Raw genomic sequence first — 24,601 nt, 5'->3', positions numbered from 1 at the left:
GCCCCTCCACCACCCCCGGCCCAGACTTATAGGAGAGGGCGAAAAATTATTCCCATAGTCAATGGAAGTCAACTGACCTTTCCTCTTACCCTTGTACTATCATCTGAATTGTCAGGCATTCCTTCCAGCGGAAATGGAATTTCCCTTCCACACTGAGGCAACATTTTCCCAACATTTTTTAGGTCAATTTTTTCATGATAGCTTCTTCATGCCTTTTCATGCTCATTTTCTTCTTAAATTTATACTTCACTATATATTTCTTACAGTTAATGTATGGCTCAAAGGTATGCGGATCATTGTGCACGCTGAGTGGGCTCAGGTAGAAAATTCTGACTAGTATGCTTCTGCACATCATTCAGAACCATAGTATTAAAAACCGGTCGGTCTGAATCGTAAGCCTGTCAAACCACCCGGTTCACTGGCTCAACCATCTGGATCGGCCAAGAAAGCCAGTTAGACCCCCTCTTTCACCTTTTTTTCAGAAAAAACAGGCCTAACCAGCCGGTTCCGTCATAAACCGGCCAGTTTATTGCCACTGTACTCAAAAGAAAGGATTAGGGTGTTGAGTTCCATTTATGATGGTACAGGATACAAGTTATTACGCTGACAAAGAAAGGATATCAATGTAATGTTGGAGAAACTGGCTGTGTCAACGAAAATGTCATTTATTTGCCTTACCTGTATGTATTAATGATGTAAAAGGAGTATTGCCATTGCTCTGTGGTTGTACAGCATTTTTTGGAGAACACTTATCCATATGATCAAAGATCCTTTGAGTGTGCAGTAATGATCACCTCACTGTCAAGTTCATTCTTAAATATGTGTCATTCTAGCCTCTCGGAGAAGGCAGAAACTTCTGTTATCTCAGAAATGAATTTTCTGTTGCAGGGAATTTTGGCAAAACTTATCCCAAGGAAAACTTATAGGCAACATAAATCCTATCCTTCTAGAGCTTGAAATGCCAAGTGCTCTTTTTTCCTTGCATGGTGTTTTTAATGGTTTAACAACTTATACAAGCCTAAAATCTTAAAATTATTTGAGGTGGAATGAATTGAAGTGGTAAATTCTCCCATGCTGAAGTCATGAAGCATAAATAATCACAATGGTACAAAGTAGAAATTAACATCCTCAAGAGTCATCTAATTGATTTATGGGTTAGTATACATAATGCATAAAAGAGCCTTAAAATGGAAATCTTTTCTTTTGAGTTCCATTTTGATGAAATCAGTTGTTGCTGTTGCTACAATGTTTTGAAGAAGTCGAACTACTTAGTTTGGTAGAGCCAAATTATTGGACAATTTTTTCTTGATTGATTGATGAGTCATGACAATGATGGATTTCATCTCTTATATAAGAGGAACGATTCGAGGGTTTTGGACACTTGGATGTCTAGGGTTTGGAAACCCTAGTAGGCAAAAAGAGCTTTTGGATGTCTAGTTTTCTTGCTACTAGTGCTACTAGTGAGGTTGCAGATGAGGCAGAGTCATCCTCAAACTCAGATCCAGATGATGTTTATGTAGCTCCTGTTGACGATCCCGTGTCTAGTAGTTTGATCATAATGAGGAATGATCATGTTGATCACTGATATGTACCAGTAGACTTGTAGTCCTGTAGTAGGCCAATGGCCCCATAGCTTGTAACATTGTTTTTGGACTTTATAGGCCATTTAGAGCCTCATTGCTTATGTATTTTGTTGATGATATGTATTGCACTTGGTGCCCTTTTGATATATTCACCTTTAAATGGTATATAGATGAGTAAACTTTGCATATTTTGTCTCTATTGGTTTGGAATCATGATTTTAAATCTTAAAAATAGCTTTTTTCATTAGAAACTAAGTATTTCATGTATTTTTTTAAAAACCGGTTAATTGAGATCTGTCCAGTCCAGGTTTGACCGGTTCCAGTTTGAAACCCAGTTTATTAGGTGGGCCGGTCCAGTCACCGGTTCTGGTTTTTAAAACTATGTTCAGAACAAGTTAACTGTCCCCAATGTATCTATTCAAGCAGAATTTGAGTGCCAACCAATTTATCTAATGATTTTTCAGTCAATTGTTCCCAACGTATCCATTCAAACAGAATTTGAGTACCAACCAATTTATCTAAGATTCTAATGATTCCTCAGTCAGCCCTAGTATTGCCCTAAGAGTTGAGAGTCTAGACATAACAGTTACCCAATGACTTTACATTCCCTCTTGGCCGACTCAAACTATGTTGACATCAAACGCACATTGAGAGAATCGTCAAATCCCTCAGTTAGACAGGATTTGCAAACTTCATTCACTTTCAGGAAATTGAGACTGACAGTACCTTTTCAGATATATGGCCTATTATGAATCAGAGGGACAGACAGTTATTTGTTCCAAGAGTCTTAGGGGAATTTGTTGACACTCTTCAGGTATCCCAATCATAAATACTTAACCCTATTTCTTAAACAGATGGTCCCCCCTTCAACCCTAAGTTGCAATGGACAAATAATTTGGCCACATCCAATGACCCAAAATGCCTGGAAACAACAAAATGGGGTACAAAAAACCTTGGCAATATCACTAACTGTACCGTGCAGCATTTCAAATCTGGAAACATCATACAGCACAGCCAATGGCATTTCCTAGGTGCTCCAGCCATTTCTAGCAACGTTTCAGGCACATTTTTGGAAGTTTGTAGGCCCACCCAAGTGCTCAAGAGGGCATGAGACCCAAATAAAAGAGTCGCTACATCCATGCCAATGACCTTTTTTTAAGGAAAACAAAGACACAAGGAATTCAGCTTTGAAGAGTTTGGCACCTTGGCAAACAATGGTAGCATTAAATTCGTAAGGTAAAAATAGACATTCTAATTTATCTTCCCTTTTCTATTCTCCTTTATCTTACGTTGACAATCTCCTTTACTTTTCCATCTTTTTACTTAAATTTTTAACATAAAAATTAATTGTTTCAAGATGCTTAAGAGTGGTTTCAACCTCATCGGACTTCATATAGAGAAAGTAGAATTTCATATCCCATTCAAAATTCAGCACACTTAACAGTTTTCAGATTTTCACAGTTGGCAGGATTGTAGCATTTGCACTGGATTCTACCATATGAAGTATGGGATTAGCATTAGTCAAGACCTCCAAGCTATGAGATTTTGCATCATATAATCATCTATGGGAGTTAAAACAGACATAGGTTTTTTTCTAAAATGTCATTTACGTGTATCATTCTTACTTTTTTGCAAGATAATGTATTATTTAAAAGAAACTACATATCTAATTTGCTTCAATTTTTATAGACTGCTTTCCCCCCATACCCATTGGGGGGTTGTGTTGGGTGGTCATGTTTCTAGGCATTCCGCTTCAGAAACTTATACATGTTTCACATTTCGTGCAACTGAACTTCAACCAGAGATCACTCAGGAGACTGACTGAGCCTGCTGGCTAAATTGTTTCCTTCTTCTCACCTATTTCTGCTATTGAGAGTGTGAAACACTCTAGAGTCTAAAGCCAATGCTAACATGCAAACGCACAATAGAAGAATTGTCATACATTGCACTCTTGCCCATTAACACTTCCTTTTTCTCCTGTCCTCTTACCCAGACTACTGAATGACCAGACCATATTTCAAGACCCTCCGGATGGGATAGATTGAGGACTGCTCATGATTTTTAGTTTAGTGAGAAACCTGATGAGTGTTATGTGAAGCATCAAGACTGCAAATGGGAATGAAAGGCCGTCTCAACCTTTCATATTTGGACGTAACCTTGTGGTGTTTGTGAATCAATTAGCATAGTCTTTTTCATTTTCAATTTATTATGCATGTGCTTACATGTTACTTGCAGTTACTAAACCTTTGATTGTCAATCTGACACGGACAACATGGTATTGGATCAGCAGATATTGCAAGGAAGGATTTCACTCATTGTATTGTCATACTGCATCAAACATTTTTCCTTACCTTAACTTACCCTGCTGATTGTATTTTCCAATTTTTATGCCGCATTTCTCCAAAGACATTAAATTCTTTTGAGGCTGTGAAGGCAGAAAAAAAAAAATCAAGAAACCTCAGTTGTTGGAGCACCACCAACATAACGGTTTAAAAGGCTTGGGATCTATTTGGTGCATGTCCTGTAACTTATTCATGAGGCTGTGCCAAATTTATGCTACAGTCCATTCCCTTTAATCGATCTCAGCCTGTAGCAATGGAACCCAGCATCAGAGACATGTGCATGTGTAAAATCTGTCCTACTCTGTTGACTGTGGAGTCACTTATTCAATTGCTGTATTTCACGTAGTAAATTCAGTTGGCATCAAGAGAAGACAGCCTCTCTCACATTGCAGTTTCAGAGAATGCAGTGCAGTTGTTTAAAGCATATACAAAATCAAAAAATAAATAAATTCACAGATACATTCAGGTTCCAAGCAATTTTAAAAGACTTTAAAAAATACTAGGATAAGGATAAAAATTGTAAAGTTGCTTTCATCTAGGTACCAAATAAATGCAAAATCAGAGATCTAAATAATAATTCCAAAGGCTTTTTTAAAAATTGGGTAAAAAGCGCACTTTCAGGCCTTTGTAGCCATAGATCTTCCCATGTTCCCCAACAAAATGTTGCATATATTCTGGGTTGAATGATAAGATTTGATCCTCAACTCCCTCTGCATCTCGCATTTCCTCTGGGGTGCTCACTACATTGAACCAAAACATAAAATGTTGCTAAATCCATCAAGAAATTACCAAGTAAAATTTATGCACAATTATCAAGGACTATTTGTCTAAGAAAATAAATGTAGTCAAACACATGCAACTTGCAAGTTCAACTTTGGGAGAAATGACTTTCAGGTAAGACCGGTTTATAAGACTAATAACAGTCAATGCACAAGTAATATACAATGCAACACTCTGAGTACAGACGATGGCCTCTCGTAAACACAAGGTGGAAATCCAAAGGATACATTCCATATAAGCCAATAGAAGTCCCAGGATACCATTCAACATATGGTGCATCAACGCCGTTTTCAAGGAAGGAACTAATTTCAACTTTAAAAGGAACTTGAAAGCCTTATTCTATCACTGAAAGCCTTGTCCTATCATTGAAAGCCTTATTCTATCATTAGTGGGTTCAGGCTAAGAACATTATACAGCAAATATTTCTGCATTTTCTACTCTAAATCTTATTTGCTATAATCTTTGAACATTGAATATTACATAGATTTTATTAAAAAAGGTCCATGAGATCAGGGATTTATGGGACTGTCGGACTGAGGATCGTGCAAAAGCTCCAATGTCTATTCATTTTTCCTTGATGAACTTTCCTATTCACCAAATAGCTGCAACAGTGCACCGATTATGTGACTCAGCCTCAATGCTTGATAGCTTGTCCTACCATGGAAACGCTGGATGGTTTCAATGCTCACTGTTTCTAATTTCACTGCACAAGAAACTGAAAAGAGGGATGTATCTCCATCTAACACATCATATAATAACGCAATGAGCTATACAGCAAAAGCAATGCAATCCATACAACGCAGCAATTTTCTGATTTCACAGCCCAAAGAAGTAATGGCAAAATAATAGTTTTATTGCTTTACCAATGGAATATTGCCTTTTGACCAATGCATGCCAAGTTGCCTAACAAATTGCTGAGAGATGTGTGCCAAGTTGCTTAACAAATTGCCAACAGCGTGCAACACCGTGTTCTCCAGTGTTACAATCACAATCTCGGATGATGTTATAAGCAGAATTGAGAAGTTGAACATTGATGATGCTACACCCTCAGAGAAGCCATCTAGTCCTTCTCCAAAACAGCCAAAGTGGTTGATCAAGACACTTGAAAGTGTCCATCCTGATGAGATTGGAAATACTGGAACCATGAGTTATACAAGCGAAGACAATGGAGCTGCAAATTCAGGTATGTGGATGACACAAATACTTTGTCTAATTGTGAACTGAATTTGTCAGCTGACTTTGAGCCTACTTCCTCCAAAGAAGCTGCTTATCATGATGAATGGAAAGAAGCCATGCAAAGAGAATATGATGCACTCATCAAAAACAGAACTTGGAAGTTGGTGGACCCTCCATACGGAACCATACTAATTGCCTGCAAGTGGGTCTTCAAAAACAAGTATAAAGCAGATGGTGTTGAAAATGGCAACAAGAAAAAATACTAATTTAATTTTCCCTTGAATTAAATTAGGAGAAAATTGTAATTCATTATTCCACATCACAAAACAACAAGAATAAGTTCACTAAGTTAATTTCACTTCGTTGGCTCAGTTAATTCGAGTTGAGGGCCTAACTCGAGTCATGTAGACTGGTTCCTAAATTTAGGAGCCTAGGTTGAGTTTAATTTGACTTGTAGTAATTTAATTCAATTAAATTGAGTTAATGTAAGCTAAACTAGTTCCAACTATTGGAGGAACTAATAGGAGGTCTAACAGTTGGGTGCAGCTTCAGTGTTCAACCAGTTAACTGATAAATCAGCCATAATTAACTCATGCATGCATGAAATTCAAGTTACCCAGTTGAGATTGGAGTTCAAGGGCAGTGTACTGTAAGTTGTATAATTTTCCAGGTTGTATAGGTCGTGCATGCAATCAGAGAAGGGCCTACGGGGATTGCACAATTCTAATTGGGAATTTCCCTAATTAATAGGGTGCTAATTCCCAAGGAAACAACACAAGGAAATAGGAGCTTGGCAGGCAGCAGAATTGGCTAAGTATTGGCCAGAGTCGACTTATGAGGCAATGAGATAGATTATACTTGTGCAGAGATTGTTCAGGCTTGAACAAGCATTGTATTTCTTCTCTATCTTTTGATTAATGCAATACAAATAGGAAGGAATTTTGAGCAATTGTTTTCCCATTAGATACTCTGAGCATATGTGATTGAATCTTGTCTCATGTTTATGTTGTGATTTCTAGATCGATTAATTTTTTCCATTGATGAGTAGAGTAGAAGTCTTTTGTTTTAGCAAATTAAGAATTTCAACATGGTACCGGAGCTGGAATCACAATAGAAGAGAAGAGAATTCGAAGTTTGTGCAAGAGGTTCGAATTACAAGATCAATGTTGCATGTTTTCTCCAGGACTGAGAAGATGACTTCCACCAAACTCAAGCCCAAGTATGCTCTGGAAGGAACCACAAATTTTGTGGCATGGAAGATCCATATGGAGGCAGTATTAGATGATAACAGGCTACTAGATTACATCAAGACAGATGTAGTTAAACCCCCAGTAGTTGATGCCCAGGATCTCCCTGGCAGGCCAAAACGCCGTTTTACGTATCAGATACGTATTCACCCCAGAAACGGCAGAAAAACGGCTAAAAAACGTTTTTGGTGATTTGGATACGTATCGAATTTTTTTTTGCCGTTTTTCAGGGGTTTTCAAGGAAAAAACCTCCCGTTTAAAAAAAATTGATACGTTTCAGAAAAACCTAAAACGTATTTCGAAATTTTCAAAACATATCTGCAGTTTTGCATCTTATTTAGCATGATTTTCAAAGCTGTATTAATAGCATTAACATATAAGAGCTGTACCAAAAATATCGACTGCAGTCCCTGACATATATAATAGCTGTATGATGGTCCTGGTTATGCTTGTTTGCCACAATTGTTTTTCATTTTGATACGAACAGAATCAACAGATGCTCATGCTCATTGCTGAGATAATGAGAATTCACCCTTTTTTGTTTATTGTATTCTAGCAAAAGTTCTTTAAAAAATTGGAGTTTTTACCTGGGTACTTGTCTGCCCTTCTAATATCAAACATGGCATTGTCTTTAAAAGTTTAAACTTTAAACCTCCCAGATTACTGTATCTTGCATTTCAAGCTTATGGTGTCCGTCTTTTTAAGTTTTTATCTGATGATTGAGCTTGTACTATGGACTTGGTCAACACTAACACCCATGAGGACCTGAGGTTCAATGAGGTTTGTCAATCCTCAAAAATTATTTTAGGTTCGTTGAATCTGAACATCATGATTGAATTTCGTCAAAGTTGATCAAACCTTGTGACATGGGGTTATGGTTTACTTTATGGTTATTTGTAGATATCCCTGAAAAGGAGTAACAACCACAGGTGTGTCACTGTGTTGTTCTTTTAAATGCAGTCGTATACAACTTCAAATAGTTATCTGATATTTAATTTGTTTTAGAATATTTCATTGGTCAGGGATGGGACCTATGGTGTTCGTGGTCACCTACTATGTCACTAGATAGTAGAAACAAGAAACAGGAAATGAGGACAAAACCAGAAACGGGGTCAGACGATTTTGGGGAATAAGAAATGTGCACATCCCCAGGCATGTGCAAGTCTGTCATGCATATAAAATTGATTACTAATGTAGTGTCAACTGTCAAGACGGGAATGAGAATGAGAACAGGAACGGAAATTGGAATGAGAAATAGGTTTAGGAAATCACATTATTGGCAAGCAATAGCATGAAGCATCCTGTAGGTTATAGTAGAATCATAGAATGCCTTTGTCAAAAATGATTCTGATCACTATTTGTTTTGTCACTTGTGTGTTCAATTTCATACTACTGGCATGGTAATCCTGCTGTCCCACGAATTCTCTCAATCATTTCTTCAATTCGATGGAATCTTCATGTTGAGTCTCCCCAACAGTGGCTGTTGTTCTTGCTTCAATGTTCGTTGTCCTTCCAGAATCTGCCACATTGGCACCGGATTGTGATGAACTGAACAGAAGTGATAAAACTGAAACCATGACGAGAGATAGACCTAGAGCCATGACTATCTTAATACCTGCAACATTAAATTTCAAGTGGGAGCTGAGAGAGTTGGTAAAATAATCTACATTTTGTCATTCTCCTGTCATAAAGCATTGTTTTCCTATTACTTAACTGGCACAAATCATGAATCATGAATCATGATAGATCATAGATGATAATTTAGATTCTGAAATATGAATGGTAATATGAATTTTTTATGTTTAATATATATATTATATATTTATATATATATATATATATATATATATATATATATATATATATATATATATATATATATATATTTTATATATTTATTATGTGTCGTTTCCTGCCGTATCGTATCCAGATTTTTTGAAAATTTGCCGTATCCGTTTCAAACCCCGTACCCGTATCCGTTCCCGTATCCGTTTTCTGGTAACTTAGCTCAACAGAAGAAGGATCTGGTTAAAGTGAGGAGGATTATATTGGAGGGAGTTCGAGATCATATTGTCTCAAATCTCCAGGGGAAATAAACTCCATTCACAATGTGGGAAACACTGACCGACTTGTTTGAGAACAACAGTGACCACAAGAAGTTGGCACTGAAGGACAAGATTCATAGTATCAAGATGCAAAAAGCTAAATCAATTCTGCGGTACTTGAGCAAATTCACACAGTGTCGTGATGAGCTTGGTGGGGTCGATATTACTGTTCCAGAAGAAGATATGGTAGCTCTAGCTTTGTTGGATCTTCCCAAGAGCTGGCACAGTTATCAGGATTTCGTGAATGGTAGAGATAAACTACCAAGCTGGGAGCCATTATGGTCTAATCTCGTGCAAGAAGAGATCAAGCAGAGCAACAGAGATGGAATCTCATCCAAGGTTGAGGATGAGGAGAATTATGCCTTGGATGGAAAGGCAAAAAAAGGGAAAGGGAAGAAATCCCAATCCAAAGGAGATTCTAGTCAAGCGAGCAAGAAGAAAGACTTGTCGAAGATTAAATGTTTTCACTGTCATGAGCTAAGACACCATGCCACGAAGTGTCCGCACAAGAAGGCTGACAAGAAGCCCTCAGGAAGAGCAGCAAGTAAAGCTCTAGCTTCACAATTCAAGTTGGATTTCACACTCATTGCATGCATGGTGACATCAACGATGGGTAGTGTGTGATATCTGGATAGTGGACACTCATTCCATATGGCGGGCAACAAAGAATTTTCTAGTGACTTGGAGGAGAAGGACCTTGAGATGCACATCGAGATGGGAGATGATGGAAGTTAGAGCACGACTAGTATCGGTACAGTTACTTTTCAGAGGGAGTCTGGTTCTCCTCTCAAATTAAAAGAGGTCATATATGTTCCAGGTTTGAAGAAGAATTTAGCTTCAGTTGCTATGTTGGATGACCATGGCTACAATGTGATATTTAGCAAAGGAATAGTTTTCCTTAGACATATCGCCACGGGACAAGTGAAGTGAATCGGAGTTCGGGTGAAGAACCTCTACAAATTGGATATAGAAGACTATGTTGCTTTGAGCACGAAAGCAGAGAAGGTGCAGAGCCGAGACATCAGCAAATTATAGCATAGAAGACATGGCCATTTGCACCATGGAGCCTTGAAAATCATGCAACAGATTTCTACAAGACTTCCCAAGGGTGCACTAGAGCAGTGAGATACATGCAAAGGGTGTACATTGGGGAAGTACACCAAAGCCACCTTTCATGATAAGGACAATAGAGCGCAAGCAGTCCTTGAAAGAGTTCACTCAAATGTGTGTGGACCCTTCTCGACAGCCTCCATGACCAAGCACAGGTATTATGTTATATTTGTAGATGATTTCTCACGTAAGTGCTGGATTTTCTTCATGCAGAAGAAAGACCAAACATTCTCCAAATTTTGTGAATTTAAAGCACTTGTTGAGAAATATACTAGCAGGAAAGTGAAGGCTCTCATGAGTGATAACAATGGTGAATATGTGTCGAATGAGTTCAAGAACTTTTGTGCAACAGAAGGCATTCGACAGGAGTTAATAGCACCCCATAACCCACAACAGAATGGGGTGGTTGAGAGGAAGAACAAAATTATTGTGGGAGTTGCACGGGCGATGTTGCATGATCAGGGCCTACCATTACACTTGTGGGCTGAAGCATGCAAAAAAGCTGTATATGTGCAAAACCGGAGTCCTCATCAAATTCTCGGGATGAGTACAACAAAAGAAGCTTTTTCGGAGAAGAAATCAGATGTGTCACACTTCAAGATCTTTGGCTCATCAATTTATTGTCATGTTTCCAAAGATGCAAGGAAAAAACTAGAGTCGACAACTGAATTGGGCATACTTGTGGGGTACACTGATACACCTCATAACTATCGAGTGTACCTATCATCTCACAAGATGACAGTTGTTCATAGAGATGTAAAGTTATTGATTTGTGTAGCTTGGGACGTACTCCCAAGCCCTAGGGTTCAGGGTTTGGAGAGAAAAGTGCCACAAGGGCAACTTGTGGACTTGGAACCCAAGTATGTGGTTTTGGCACCCATCGAGATTTGGGACAAAACATTGAGGAATTTACAACATGTGATGGATGACGATGATAGTGCTTGGAAAGGCGATTCCAACACAATGAAAATCGTCCACATCTGAGTTGTCGTTAGGGAGATATTAATTTTTGGAGTTGACAAATTAATTTGGTTGTCAAGTAAGTTGACTTGATGTCACTTCAAATGAGAGGTTGGAGCCCCTCTTTATGCCTATAAAAGGAGGACGAAGGCTCATTATTTATGCATCCAATAAGTGCAACATAAAGGCAATGTTGAAGAGCAAAGGAACTCAGCGAAGGGTGCAAATTAGCTTCTGTTTTGGACACAGGAAGGAAGCAACTACGACGAGGAAAAGAAGGCAGTGTGGAGCCTTCCAGGATCTGTTTTGAGGGTTGGTTGCTATTGCAAGAAGGTCGAGTGTGTCAAGGGCTAAACGCAAGTCAAAGGCACGTCTGTTGGGCAGCAAATGAGGTAAGGGAACTCTGTTTTGGGGAAGATTGTAGGTGACAGTAAGGACTGTGGTAGGCCACAAACCTAACCACTTCAAAACAGGGACAGCGTGGAGAGGTTTTAGGGCAAATTTATACCAGAACATCAGTACGTATGTGGAGGACTCTTCCTTAGTAGGGCCACAGAAATTAAGGGTTGTTTGGGTGCTTGTTTAGGGTTGTTATAATAGTGTTTGGTGCCCTAACCAGTCATCATGATGACAGCAACAAAACAGAGTTGTTGTAGCAATTGAACTTGAATTGGGTCACAGTTTGGTGACTAGAATTGGATCAGATGTTTTTGCAGCCTGTTGGTGCCATGCAAATGACAGTCCGTGGTGGTGAAGTGTCATCTTAGGAGCAAAATCGACAGTGACGAGATTGGGTGTCATAAAGCTAGTTGGAGGGCAGCAATTTGGCTACCCAAAGTAGCCGTAGATGAGCTATCTTGGAGGAAGAAGAGAAGTTGAAGGTTGGGTTAAGATCAGTGCCGAAGTGCAACACTTTGATGGACAAAAGTTGTTGCTAGCGTGGCAAATTGCAACTCGGGAATTAGGCCTACCCAGAGAGCAGTTGATGAGACCATGTTCATTGTAGCAAACATGACTTGCAGCAGTGATAGGAGGCAACCCTCTTGGAGTTTCGATGTGTAGATCCCTTGATGGACTAAGGCACTACTAGTGAGCAATACGGAAGCGAAGGACCAGTAGGACAAGGTACGACATCGAAGTTGCGCAACGAAGTTTGTCATTGTATCTTGTATACCATTAATTGTTGGATTATTCAGATTTGGTTTAATATAACAAAGATTGGGATTGTACATGTTGTACAATTTTGTTTAAAACTGTGTATATTTTGCATATCTGATTTACTGCTTTATATTTCCATTGTGCAAAGTTGTTTATGGTTGAGATTCTTGGTTTGGTAGCATCAATGATTTTAAGACTCTAACCTAGACCCAAGGTCGTGGAAATTCAACATGGAATCAGAGCATGTCTGAACTACTTTGGAAGTAAGTAAATCAAAGTTGTGTGCAGCAAAGTACAGCGTGAGAAGGATTTGGTCACATTGTGAGTGAAGGATTCACTACAATATCGAAGTTGCACGCAGGTGTCTGATATGAGGACAGGTTGGAGGGGTTGTTCAACTATAGTCCATGGTGTTAAGATCCTATACCAATAGGAGTCATAATTTTGAATGACTAAGGTGAAACCTTGTAATATTGTGCATACCTTTGCTTTCTACAAATGTTTTCCATATTAAAAAATTAAAAAATGTAAAGAGGGTATGTCATAAAAGAATAATCAAAGGACAAAAGAACAAGAAAAGGTCCAAAAAGAAAGATATATGAACCCCAAAAGACAAAAAGAGACCATGAAAGTGTGCAAGTCAAAATGCCACTACTATTTACTTTATGCATAATAATGATTGTGTGCAGCTTGTTATTCATGCCATAATCCATGATAATCAAACTGTTTAATCTTGATTATACCATGCTTTGAATTTTGTGTTTATAGTTAGAGAATAAAATCTGACCAAACAGTGTAATCTTGGGCATATCATTAGATAAGTAGAGTAAATAAAAGGTGCTCATCAGTTTAATGATAATCTGAGCCCTTGGATAATATAAAGTTAGAATTAGATAGTTTATTTTGTAAAAAAAAAAAAAAAAGATTGATAAGGGTTTGCTAGCCTAAATGCACCCTAATAAAGGAAGAAAAAATGGTAGGGTAAGTGAATGGATAAGTAATAGAAAGGTTGCAGAAATATCATGTGATTATACAAAAGCACTTATGTCATTATCTTAAATGCAATTTTCAAATATGCATAAGTAGTAGACAAAGCAAAAACAATGGTTCACACTATGATTTATTTAACACCCCCTCATTTTAACCCCTATAACACTCACTAATTTCTCTTTCATAATAAAAATATTAATACCTATAGTTCTTTAAGTCAAAGAGGCTCAGAGCATTTCTCTGACTTCTGATGGGACCAAACCCTCGACTTGATGACTTAAAAAGGAAAAGTGTTAAATTCCCTTGCAATTCATTCATCCCCCTCACACAATCCCTTTTCCTAAGGTTAAATTCTTTTTACCTAGGGAAACCCCATGATAAACATATTTTATGCAAAAATCCACCAAATACATTTATCCTAAGTACTAAGTGTATGGAAAGCGCATAATATTTTGTATACCTAAGTACAATACCCCTTCCACTCATTTCACCCAGTGTTGTTAAAATCGCGATTTTATCGGAAAATCGCGATTTTTTCCTCTGCCCGATCAAATCGCGATTTTTATTCGTAAAAATCGCCACTTTTTTTTATACCGATTTTTATCGAAAAAATCGCGATTTTTTCGAAAAAATCGCGATTTTTAAGAAAAAAATCGTGGGGGCTTGGGACAGCATAGTTTTATAACTTTTTTTGGGTTTTTTCATGCAATTTTTTTGAAAGAAACAAATAATTTTTGAGTGGGGCAACTTAATGATCAAGTCTATGCCCTAGTATGGATATGCTATTCATGGTAATGTTAAATTCTTAAAGTAAAAGTGACATTCTCCTTAATCTTCATTTTCATCCTTTTACTTAAATTTTTAACATTACCATGAAATGACTCAGGATGTTTGAGAGTGGCTCCAGCCTCATTGGATTTCATATGGAGAAAGTAGAATTTTAGATTTCATTTAAAATCCAGCAGACTTATCAGTTTTTCAGGATTTTAGGATTGGGAGATTGTAATGTTTCGAGGTGACACCATCCGCCCAGCCTACCCCTGCCACCAGTAGAGGACGTGGTCTACCTCCTATAGCTCCTACTTCTAGTTCTTCAGCTTCTAGAGCACGTCAGACTCCACTGCCATTTCCACCAGCACAGGCACCAGCTTCTACATCTAGAGGGAAAGAGAAAGCTGTGCCATTTTCTCGCAAGAGGGGCAGAGGAAATCAATAGGATTAGACTTTCATTTTATTGTATATGACATTATGACATGATGAGATACATTATCATATTTTTTGTTGATATTTTGAGGCTGAGTTGGACTTGGGACTCAGGACTTACTATTCAGGACATGATTCAATGTTATGTGTGATTTTAGCGCTAGAAATGATATTAAACATCTTATATATTAGTTTTTTTATCATATTTATGTGTCAATGTATTTATTTTATGTTGTAGATGGTTTAGATATTAAAAAAATTGAAAAAAACTGAAAAAAAATGAATATTTTTGTGCCAAACGATTTTTTCCCGCTTTTTTCCGATTTTAACGATTTTTTCCGCTTTTTTCCCGGCGCCGATTAAATCCCGATCGCGATGTGTGCAACACTGATTTCACCTCATATTAACTTTTTAATTAAATATATAAAATTGCCGAAAATCCCATTGGCCCGTATATGTTTAACTCCTTTATATAAATAATCTCACCCCTTGGTTTATTTATAAACTGTATGACTACCCCATACCCCACAAAATATATTAAAACCCCGCCCTCAGTACTTAATCCTATATTAAAGCGCCTCCAATGAGATTAAGTTTTAATTTAATCCTATATCGCCGGTGATTAGACCCATGGGCCCCCCAAAAACTTTTTGTGTAAATCACCGTGCAACTCCATCGCCCGACTCCCGTTGATCATCCCTTCCCCACATCCTACAGCACACGTACATATCAGTCTGGCCCGATGTCTGTCCTTTACCCGCCTGATAAGGCGTTTTCCCCGACCCCCAAAATGCTATGTGTCACACACTCGACTAGATTGGGTGAGCCCCCCTCAAAACCACTTCCCTCTCAAAAGCGATGCGATGACCCCATTAAACCACCTTCCAATATAACTGAAAAAACTGCCCATTATTCATCAATTAATGAACCCGCCAAAATCAACATTTTTCTATATAAGCCCAATTACCCCTCTTTCCACTTTTTTCACACATTTGCTATTGAGAACTCAGAAAGTCGTTGCAACCCTTGCAAACAGCGAATTTGCTCACAAGCCTCCGCCATTGTTCCATAGACGTTGCAGACAGCGCAGCTCGTTCATCAGTTCGTACCAGAACCATACGAACCTCTGCAGTCGCCGTCAACCACCATTTACAGTCAATTTCGCCCAATTCTAGGTATTTAACCGTGGAATACCAACTCCATTGTCAAATTCCAAGTAAATTCACCCTCATAACATTGTTAATTAAGTAAAAAATATCAAATTTACTTTAATTTTAACATTCTAAGCCATAACTATCTGCAAGACCTCCGTTTACCCAAAAAACCCTCTAAAAGTCCCAAGAACCATTGCTGAAACCCCCAGAGCATAATTCAAATCCACAAGAACTGAATTATGGCTGCCCCCATTGCCATGGACATTAGACCAATTACAACTCCCCATTTGGACCTGGACCACCTTCCCTTGGCTGATAGGGACTTCCAAATAAAAGACACTACTACCCTAGAGCCCCTGCTCAAAGTGCATTGTCAAAGTAGGGACAGATACCTTAACCATGCTGATGAGATTGGCCTTTGGGAGTCAAATTTGCCCAAATACCAGTTCCCCCAAGTTCACATCTTTCCAGAAATTGTTCATATGTGCTATGCATGCTACGTCCCCAGCCACAGAACCATAATGTCTCACGACCAGAAAGTCCTATTCACCATCACAGTTGAGTCCATTAATGAAATGTTGCAGTTCCAACCAAGGCCAAACCTAACTCCACTCTCAATTGGAGACCTATTGGACCAGTATCCTAAGCTAAGCCCTGCAAAATTGGCCCAACTATTCCAAACCTTCATCAAAGAGAAAAAACACATCCCCAAGGACTCCCCTCCATATGTATCAGCCATTTTCTCTCCATGGGGCCAGAACATTGTAGCTATGATATCATGTGTGTTAGGTTACACCACAAGTGAGTACATTGATGAAATTATTCTTGCTTTCATGTCCATCTATACCCCAGGACAGCCTCCTGCAACCATATATGACTTTGCCACATTTATAGCTGATAGAATGCATGAGCAGTTCACAAGAATGGGAAATGAGAGGGTGTTCAAATACTCCTCTGTATTATACCATCTATTTCTGTATTATCAGTCAAAGAAGTTTCCTTTTACCCTCCAAAAGCTTGACACCAGGGGCCAGCCTAGATCTGTTATTTTTTGGACCCCACTTTTCCATGAGTTTGGATCACCATATACCTACTCAGACTTTATAGATTCTTTTGTGCATCCAGTCATGACCATGCTCACTAGGAATCCTCCACCTAGGATAAGCCCAGAAATAAAGAGAATCCTCCAGCTTTCCAAGCAGACCAAAGTGGGTGATTGGTACCTTTATCAGAACCATATAGAAATCAAAATATATGGTTGCATGCTTGCACCATATAAGTTGCCAAGATACCTCCCCATGAGGTTGTTTGCCTTAGAATATTACAGACAGATCATCAATGCAGATGAAGTCAACTTTGTCAATGCCAAGAAGAAGGCCTATTTCAAAATCAAAGATCAATTAGGTCCCTTCATATGCAATTCCAAAGAGGCAGGGAAAGAGGCAGACCTAATCCTGCAAAGAATGAAGTTCCAAAGGAGTTTTGTATGGAGATATGACCCTTTGGAATTCATTACCAAGAAAAGGCAAAAGGTCAAGCTAGGACCCTTCATCCACCACCCCATACCAGAAATAGAGGCATATGCCAATCAAACAGAATGGGTGGAAGGTACCCTAGTAGACCAAGACAGCACAAGAGTAGATGTAGAAAATACTCTAATTGATTTGGAAAAGTAGCTTGATGACAACTCTTTTTTGCAGGTACCAGAAGAGCAAGAAAGAACCATGAGTACCCCTCCAATCACACAGACTCCTTAGAATCAGGGAAAATTTCCAAAAATAAACAGAGAGGGAGCTTCCACATCAGGGATGGACACCTCAAATTTGCAACAAGAAACAAGCAAGAGGCAAAGACTCAATCCGGCCTCTGAACATGAATACACAGAAGATTTGGCACAAGTAACCAATACAGAGGTAAACAGAAGCAGGCCTACCACTCCATCTGAAGGCATGCAAGAGCCTTCCACATCACAAACTCAGATGTTGGAAAGGCAGCTTAGTGTGGAAGTGTCTTCATTCAGCAAGCCTGCTGACAGAGACCAAGACATAAAGGAAAGATACAAGGAAATCAAAGCGAGAAATGAGAGGCTTAAGGCCCAAACATATGCTCAGTACCTAAAGCTGACTCCCACCAATCAAACAAGGCTAATGTCAGCCTTTGACATTAAAGAAGGGAAGTTGCAGATGTCTTTCATCAAACCTACAGCTCAGCAGCCCAAGACAGCATCTGATTTCAAAAGGGTTGACTTTGAAGTGTTGGCCAGGGATATTCATCCCATAGACCAGATTGAACTACATAAACAGGCTGGAGAGATGATATACTCCACCCTGACAAGTAAAGCCATAGCTGCTCATCAGCTACAAAACTCTTTGAACAACATTTCTGGACAATTTCAATTAGAGATGGCCTCCTCACAGGCCAAGGGTACAAGGATCAAGTCCTTAGAAGACTTAGTGAATGAATTGGGACACGATCCCAAGGAAATAAAAGCTACAGAGTGGTTTATAAAGAAGAAAAACAATGATATTGTTGCACTTAAGAGGCAATTGAAAATACCACCGCTGCAACATCCTCAAACTCTAGAAGTCGTAGAAAGCCAAACCAAACATGAGGAGTTGATGGACTTGGTCCTAAAGCTCAATGATCAATTAAGGGAGACAGAAAAGGAGTTGGACGCTTTAATTCAATTGAAGCAAAGCGACTTGGCCACAACTTCTAAAGATATCATCCCTACAGTATCTACAGCAGTGCCTTCTACACTGGCAGTTTCACTGGCACCAACAGCGCCACCTGCTACAGCATTGCCAATAACAGCAGAATCTACAACAGTAGAAGGTGCATCAGGAGAGAAAGCAGCAAAATTGGTTAAAGCCATGGAAGAGATGTCTATCTAGGCTACAGAAATGAACAGGCTGAGAGAAAAGGTGGCAAGTTTGGAAACTAACTACAAACTTGCCCAACTTAAGCAAAAGGAAGAAGCACAAAAGGCCCAAAGAATGAGTGAAAGAATCAAAGTCTTAGAGAAAGACTTAACACTGGAGAAACCCCTTGGGCAAACCAAGGAAATGTTGTGGGCCAATATCATTGACTCTGTCAATGATATTTGGCCATCAATTCAAGTTATTTTTGAACAAACAGAGTTAATAAAGATAGCTACAGAAGCTATCCAGAAAGTAAAGGAGGAGTTGGGAGATAAGCCTGAGGATGCCAATAGACTCATCCACTTCCTCAACAGCAAGAATAGATATGAGCTCCAGGGGCTAAATATAGAAAATAGGACTGAGACCATTTTGGAAATAAGGAAGGTCCTTTCCAAAAGGAACCTTATGCTTAACTTAGAAGAAAAGTGCCACAATATGTAGGTAGTCATTGATAAGTTCATGGCTAAATTCCAAATTTTGAGGGAGAAAGGCCTGCCCAGTCCTTTGGTTATCAATGACAAACTCATGACGCAGTTGGACTATGGAAATAGACTCAGACAGTTGGCTAAGGAACAAGCTAGCTCTTCATCCATAAAAGCACTGCCAATAGGCAAAGTTTTGTACAACCCATTTGAAAACTTGTTTTTTCTTGAGCATGAGATAAAATACTTATTCCTCACCAAACCCAATTTTGCCAAATATACTGAAGCTGATGAGATCTACAAGAGGATGATGAAGGTGAAATTACCTGATGCAAAATGGTGGGAGACAATGACTGATTTATTGTGATAAATTTACAGCTAAAAGTTACTACACAATAAAAATGAGAGCAATTAGGTAAACAAATGAAAATAGGGTAGCATGATCAAAGAGTATCAAGGTCAAAGAGTATCAGGTGAAAGATCAAAATTGAAGAAAATTCCAGCGTGAAAGACCACAACTACAAGCCAGCATAAAGGACTACAAATCCAACCATAAAAGCCAGCGATACCACAATAAAAGGGACAGCATGAAACAGCACATTATTTGGCTCTATCTTCTTGCAAGAACATATTTGTATTTCCTAGAATAAATCTCGAGTTAGTTTGAGATATTTTTGTAATAGTTTTTGTATAAATACTTCACAATTCGAAGTATGTAGGGTAGATTCTTAGACATTTCTATAAACTTTCTTGATCAAAGACTGTAAGCTATTGTATCACTGTTTGGACTAGCAAGCTGGATTAATGAATAAAGCCAAGACATTTCACAGGATTCATGTGTAGTGCGAAGTACAGACAAGTATTTTCTCTTGTGTTGTTATCTTTCTTTAAAAGTTTTTCCATAATCTTTAATGTATCTGAAATCTAAATGCTATAATATGGAATGATATCTCAGAATTTGCTTCATTGCACTCTGTTTTAACTATTATGCATTTAAATGTTTTTTGCTAATTATCTAAGTTAAGGAATTCTTGATTGCTCCTTAGTTTAGGTAGTTTCTCTCTAATCTATAGTAAAGGATTCTTAATTGCCCTTTGCTCATGATTATCCTTTGTTCTTCATTTTAATCTCGGTCTGAGAATTCTTGAGTGCTCTCTCACCCTGGTTAAGATCATTTCACCCATCTGACCTAAAGACCTGTACTACACTCTGCTAGCTTACCCTTTGAGCACTCCCTTTAATGAGTTAATCCTAGTCTTATTGTCCTTCTTTGACTCCATAGCCCAATGGTCCGAAGACCTCATTCTATCCATCTGTTTTAAAGATTCCACCATCCAACCTTCAATACAAATCAAAACCCCTTGAACTTTAAGAACTAGCCTAAAATCTCAGCAAACAAAGCTAAATTGTATAGAGAGAGCCCTCTCTGAGTCATAGGTTGGCTAGAGCCTATACTTAAAAGATTGGTTTGTGGTTACCTCGGTCTTTTCCTTCTTCTGATAACTTCTAGGGAAAAATTACGAGTGATAACACATGGAAGGAAAGGATCAAGTTGATCTTGCAGGTCAACAGGATCTGGGATTTTGTCGATAAAGAGATCAAGAAGCCAACTGACCCTACGAAGCTAGAAATATGGGAAGATATGTATGCGAGGGCAAGATTGACCATCCTTGATGGTGTGAGAGATGCCCTAATACCTCATTTGTCTGGGAAGAACACCACACATGATATGTGGATGGCTCTTCAGAAATTGTTCCAGAATAAGAACGAGAACCGAGTACTAGTATTAGAGGACAAGTTGAAGGCTACCAAGATGTTAAAGGGTGAAAGCGTGGCCTCGTATCTAACGAGATAGTCTCAAGTCAAAGATGAGCTTCCTGCCATCGATGTGACTATCTCAATGGAGATATGGTAAGGATTGCCTTGAAAGGGTTCACCGAGGTATGGAAGCCATTCATCAAAGGGATCGTTGCCAAGGAGAAGCTGTCAAACTGGGATAGGTTGTGGGATGACTTCATTCAGGAAGAGTTGTGAGACAAGGATCTTCAACCGAAGCAGAAAGCTTCAAATGATGACGTGGCGCTTGCATCACGAATGAAGGGTAAGCACAAGAAGAACTTGAGTAAAGTCAAGTGTTTCAACGGTGGCGAGATGGGTCATTTTTCATCGAGGTGTTCAATGAAGAAGAAAGGAAAGCAAGCCTCTGGTGTTGCCACTTCAGCAAAGATGGACTATCTCTCCAAGATATTGGAAGAGGGGGACTTGGCTATGATTTCTCATTTCTTGTAGAGTACTATCACTAAGGATGGATGGTACGTGGACAGTGATGCGACGAAGCATATGACAGGGTCACAAGATGTTTTGGAGACTCTAACTGGATGGGACTCGAAGTTGCACATGGTGTTGGGCGACAAGAGTCAGTTGGAAATCTAAGGATCGGGGGTTGTGCTATTCAAGATGGAGACAGGACGTATGATGCGGGGTTCTGGATGTATTGTTTGTCCCAGGACTCAGATATAGTGTGATTTTTGTCTCGGTGATCGAGAGAGCATGGTCTCTACAGGTTGACGGGCAAGCCTGTGGACCATGGAAAGAAACAGGTGGAGCAAGTGCAGGTGCAGGCTTCAGAGGAGAAGGCACAGGTTCCCAAGAAGAAGGTACACTTTCCCGAGAAGGTCCAGATTCTAGAGACTTAGAAGGAGTCTAGTTCGAGAGGGAGCTTGCAGATTTAGAGGGAGACTTTGAAACCCAAAAAGAGCGCGTGGTCAGTGGTAAGCAAGGGTGCTCCTACAACTGCCAAGAAGGAACCATGGAAAGAGTGGAAGAGGTTACGGAATAAGAAGAAGTATGTTGCTTCCAACAGTGACAAGGACACTTCCGAGGAGGGCGAAGTTCATTGTACAGGGATTGCTGCGATTGTGAACGCCAGGAGTTGGGCAAGTGTTGCAAGCAGTGATGAAGATGACGAAATACTTCCTAGTATTGGAAGTACCTCCCTTGCTATTAGGGAGTGTTGATTTGTGTAGCTTGGGAGGTACTCCAAGCCCCTAGGGTTCAAGGTTTGGAGAGCAAAGCACCACAAGGGCAACTTGTGGGCTTGGAACCAAGTATGGGGTTTTGGCACCCATCAAGATTTGGGACAAAACATTGATGGATTTACAACATGTGATAGATGAGGATAATAGTGCTTGGAAAGGCGATTCTAATGCAATGAAAATTGTCTGAATCTGAGTTGTTGTTAGAGAGATATTAATTTTTGAAGTTGACAAATTAAGTTGGTTGTCAAGTAGGCCGACTTGATGTAAACACAATCCAAAAGAAGTGTCACTTCAAATGAGACATTGGAGCCCCTCTTTATGCCCATGAAAGCAGGACGAAGACTCATTGTTTAGGCATCCAATAAGTGCAACATAAAGGCAGCGCTAAAGAGCTAAGGAACTCAGCCAAGGGTGCAAATTAGCTTATGTTTTAGACGCAGGAAGGAGGCAACTACAGCGAGGAAAAGAAGGCAGCATGGAGCCTTCTATGATCTGTTTTGAGGGTTGGTTGCTACTGCAAGAAGGCCGAGTGTGTCAAGGGCTAAACACAGGTCAAAGGCAAGTCTGTTGGGCAACAAACGAGGTAAGGGAACTATGTTTTGGGGAGGGATGTAGGTGACAACAAGGACTGTGGTAGGCTACAGGCCTAACCACTTCAAAACAGGGACAACGTGGAGAGGTTTTCGGGCAAATTTATACCCAGAACATCAGTACGTATGTGGATGATTCTTCCTTAGTAGGGCCGCAGAATTATAGGTTGTTTGGGTGCTTGTTTAGGGTGGTTATAGTAGTGTTTGGTGCCCTCACCAGTCATCATGATGGCAGCAGCAAAACAGAGTTGTTGCGCAGTTGAACTTGTGTTGGGTCATAGTTTTTTGCCTAGAATTGGATCAGATGTTTGTGTAGCCTGTTGGTGCCATGTAGATGACATTTTGTGGTGGTGAAGTGTCATCTTAGGAGCAAAATCGACAGGGACGAGATTGGGTGTCATAAAGCTGGTTGGAGGGAAGCGAGTTGGCTACCCAAAGTAGCCCTAGACGAGCTATATTGAAGGAATAAGAGCAGTTGAAGGTTGGGTGAAGATTGGTGACGAAGTGCAACACTTTGACGAACGAAAGTTGTTGCTAGCGTGGCAAATTGGAGCTTGAGAATTAGGCCTACCCAGAGAGCAGTGGATAAGCCCTGATAGGAGGCAGCCCTCTCAGAGTCTCGAAGTGTAGATGTCTTGATGGACTATGGCACTACTAGTGAGCAATACGGAAGCGAAGGACCGATAGGACAAGATATGACATCGAAGTTGCGCAACGAAGTTTGTCATTGTATTTTGTATACCATAGACTGTCGTATTATTTAGATTTGGTTTGATATAACGAAGATTGGGATTGTACATATTGTACAATTTTGTTTAAAACTGTGTATATTGCGCATATGTGATTTAATGCTTTATATTTCCACTGCGCAAAGTAGTTTATGGTTGAGATTCTTGGTTTGTAGCGTCAGTGATTTTAAGACTAACCTAGACCCAAGGTTGTGGAAATTCAACAAAGTTTAATGAAGAGAAGGCCATGAGAGGTTCCCTTGAGAGGGAGTTTTCAGTTGCATGCAGATGAGGAGCTTTTGGCTCCAAAGGAAGAACCTCAAGATGTTGTGGAGCAACCACAAGCATAAGAGTAGAGAGTGGAAGCACCCATTCATGTCGAGACATCCAGAGATGGAAGGAAGTGCACTAAGGAAGCTGACAAATTATTGCATGATGCTAGAGAGAATGTCATCACAGCACAGGCAAAGGAGGTCACCAAATCGATACACTAGGTACATGGCTTTGATGAGTGAGCTAGTTGAGACAGAACCATCCTCATTCGAGGAAGTAGTGCAGAAGCGAGTATGGGTTGATTCCATGGTAGAGGAATATGATTCCATAGTCAAAAACAGTGTTTGGGAAGTTGTCCCAAAACTAGAGAACAAGTCAGTGGTAGGTTCCAGGTGGATCTGCAAGGTGAAGCAAGCAGCAAATGAAAGCATCAAGAAACACAAGGCCAGATTTGTGGCCAAGGGATTCTCTTAGGTGGAGGAAATTGATTACGAGACCTTTGCTCCATTAGCAAGGTACTTTTCTACCAGATCAATTCTAGCACTTACAACGCAAATGGGATGAGGATCCATCAAATGGACGTGAAGACAACATTCCTCGATGGAGTGATTGAGAAGGAGGTGTACATTGAACAAACGGAAGAATTTGAGACCTTCAATAGAGTGTCGCATGTGTGCAGACTCAAGTGAGTGTTGTATGGATTGAAACAAGCACCTCGTGCTTGGTACACCAGGATCGACAGTTATTTCACTAGGTTGGGCTTCACCAAAAGTGAAGCAAATGCAAACCTTTACCATATTGTTATTGAAGGTAAATTATTG

General features: G+C 39.5%; 1 protein-coding gene across 1 annotated transcript in view; it reads right to left on the bottom strand.

Moving 5' to 3' along the window:
* Positions 1-24,601, bottom strand: part of LOC149258121 (putative histone acetyltransferase type B catalytic subunit) — an 80,058-nt gene that overhangs the window by 10,284 nt on the left and 45,173 nt on the right. Inside the window, exon 3 of the mRNA XM_089414711.1 lies at positions 4,541-4,665. Within this exon, the coding sequence (XP_089270837.1) occupies positions 4,541-4,665 (125 nt within the window). The remainder of the gene's footprint in view (positions 1-4,540; positions 4,666-24,601) is intronic.

Source organism: Pinus tabuliformis, chromosome 6 (genome assembly GCF_031772625.1).
Source record: "Pinus tabuliformis cultivar Carrire ecotype Pingquan chromosome 6, CPIR1, whole genome shotgun sequence".
In the NCBI taxonomy this organism is placed as follows: domain Eukaryota; kingdom Viridiplantae; phylum Streptophyta; class Pinopsida; order Pinales; family Pinaceae; genus Pinus; species Pinus tabuliformis.
This window is presented reverse-complemented; position numbering and strand designations above follow the sequence as displayed.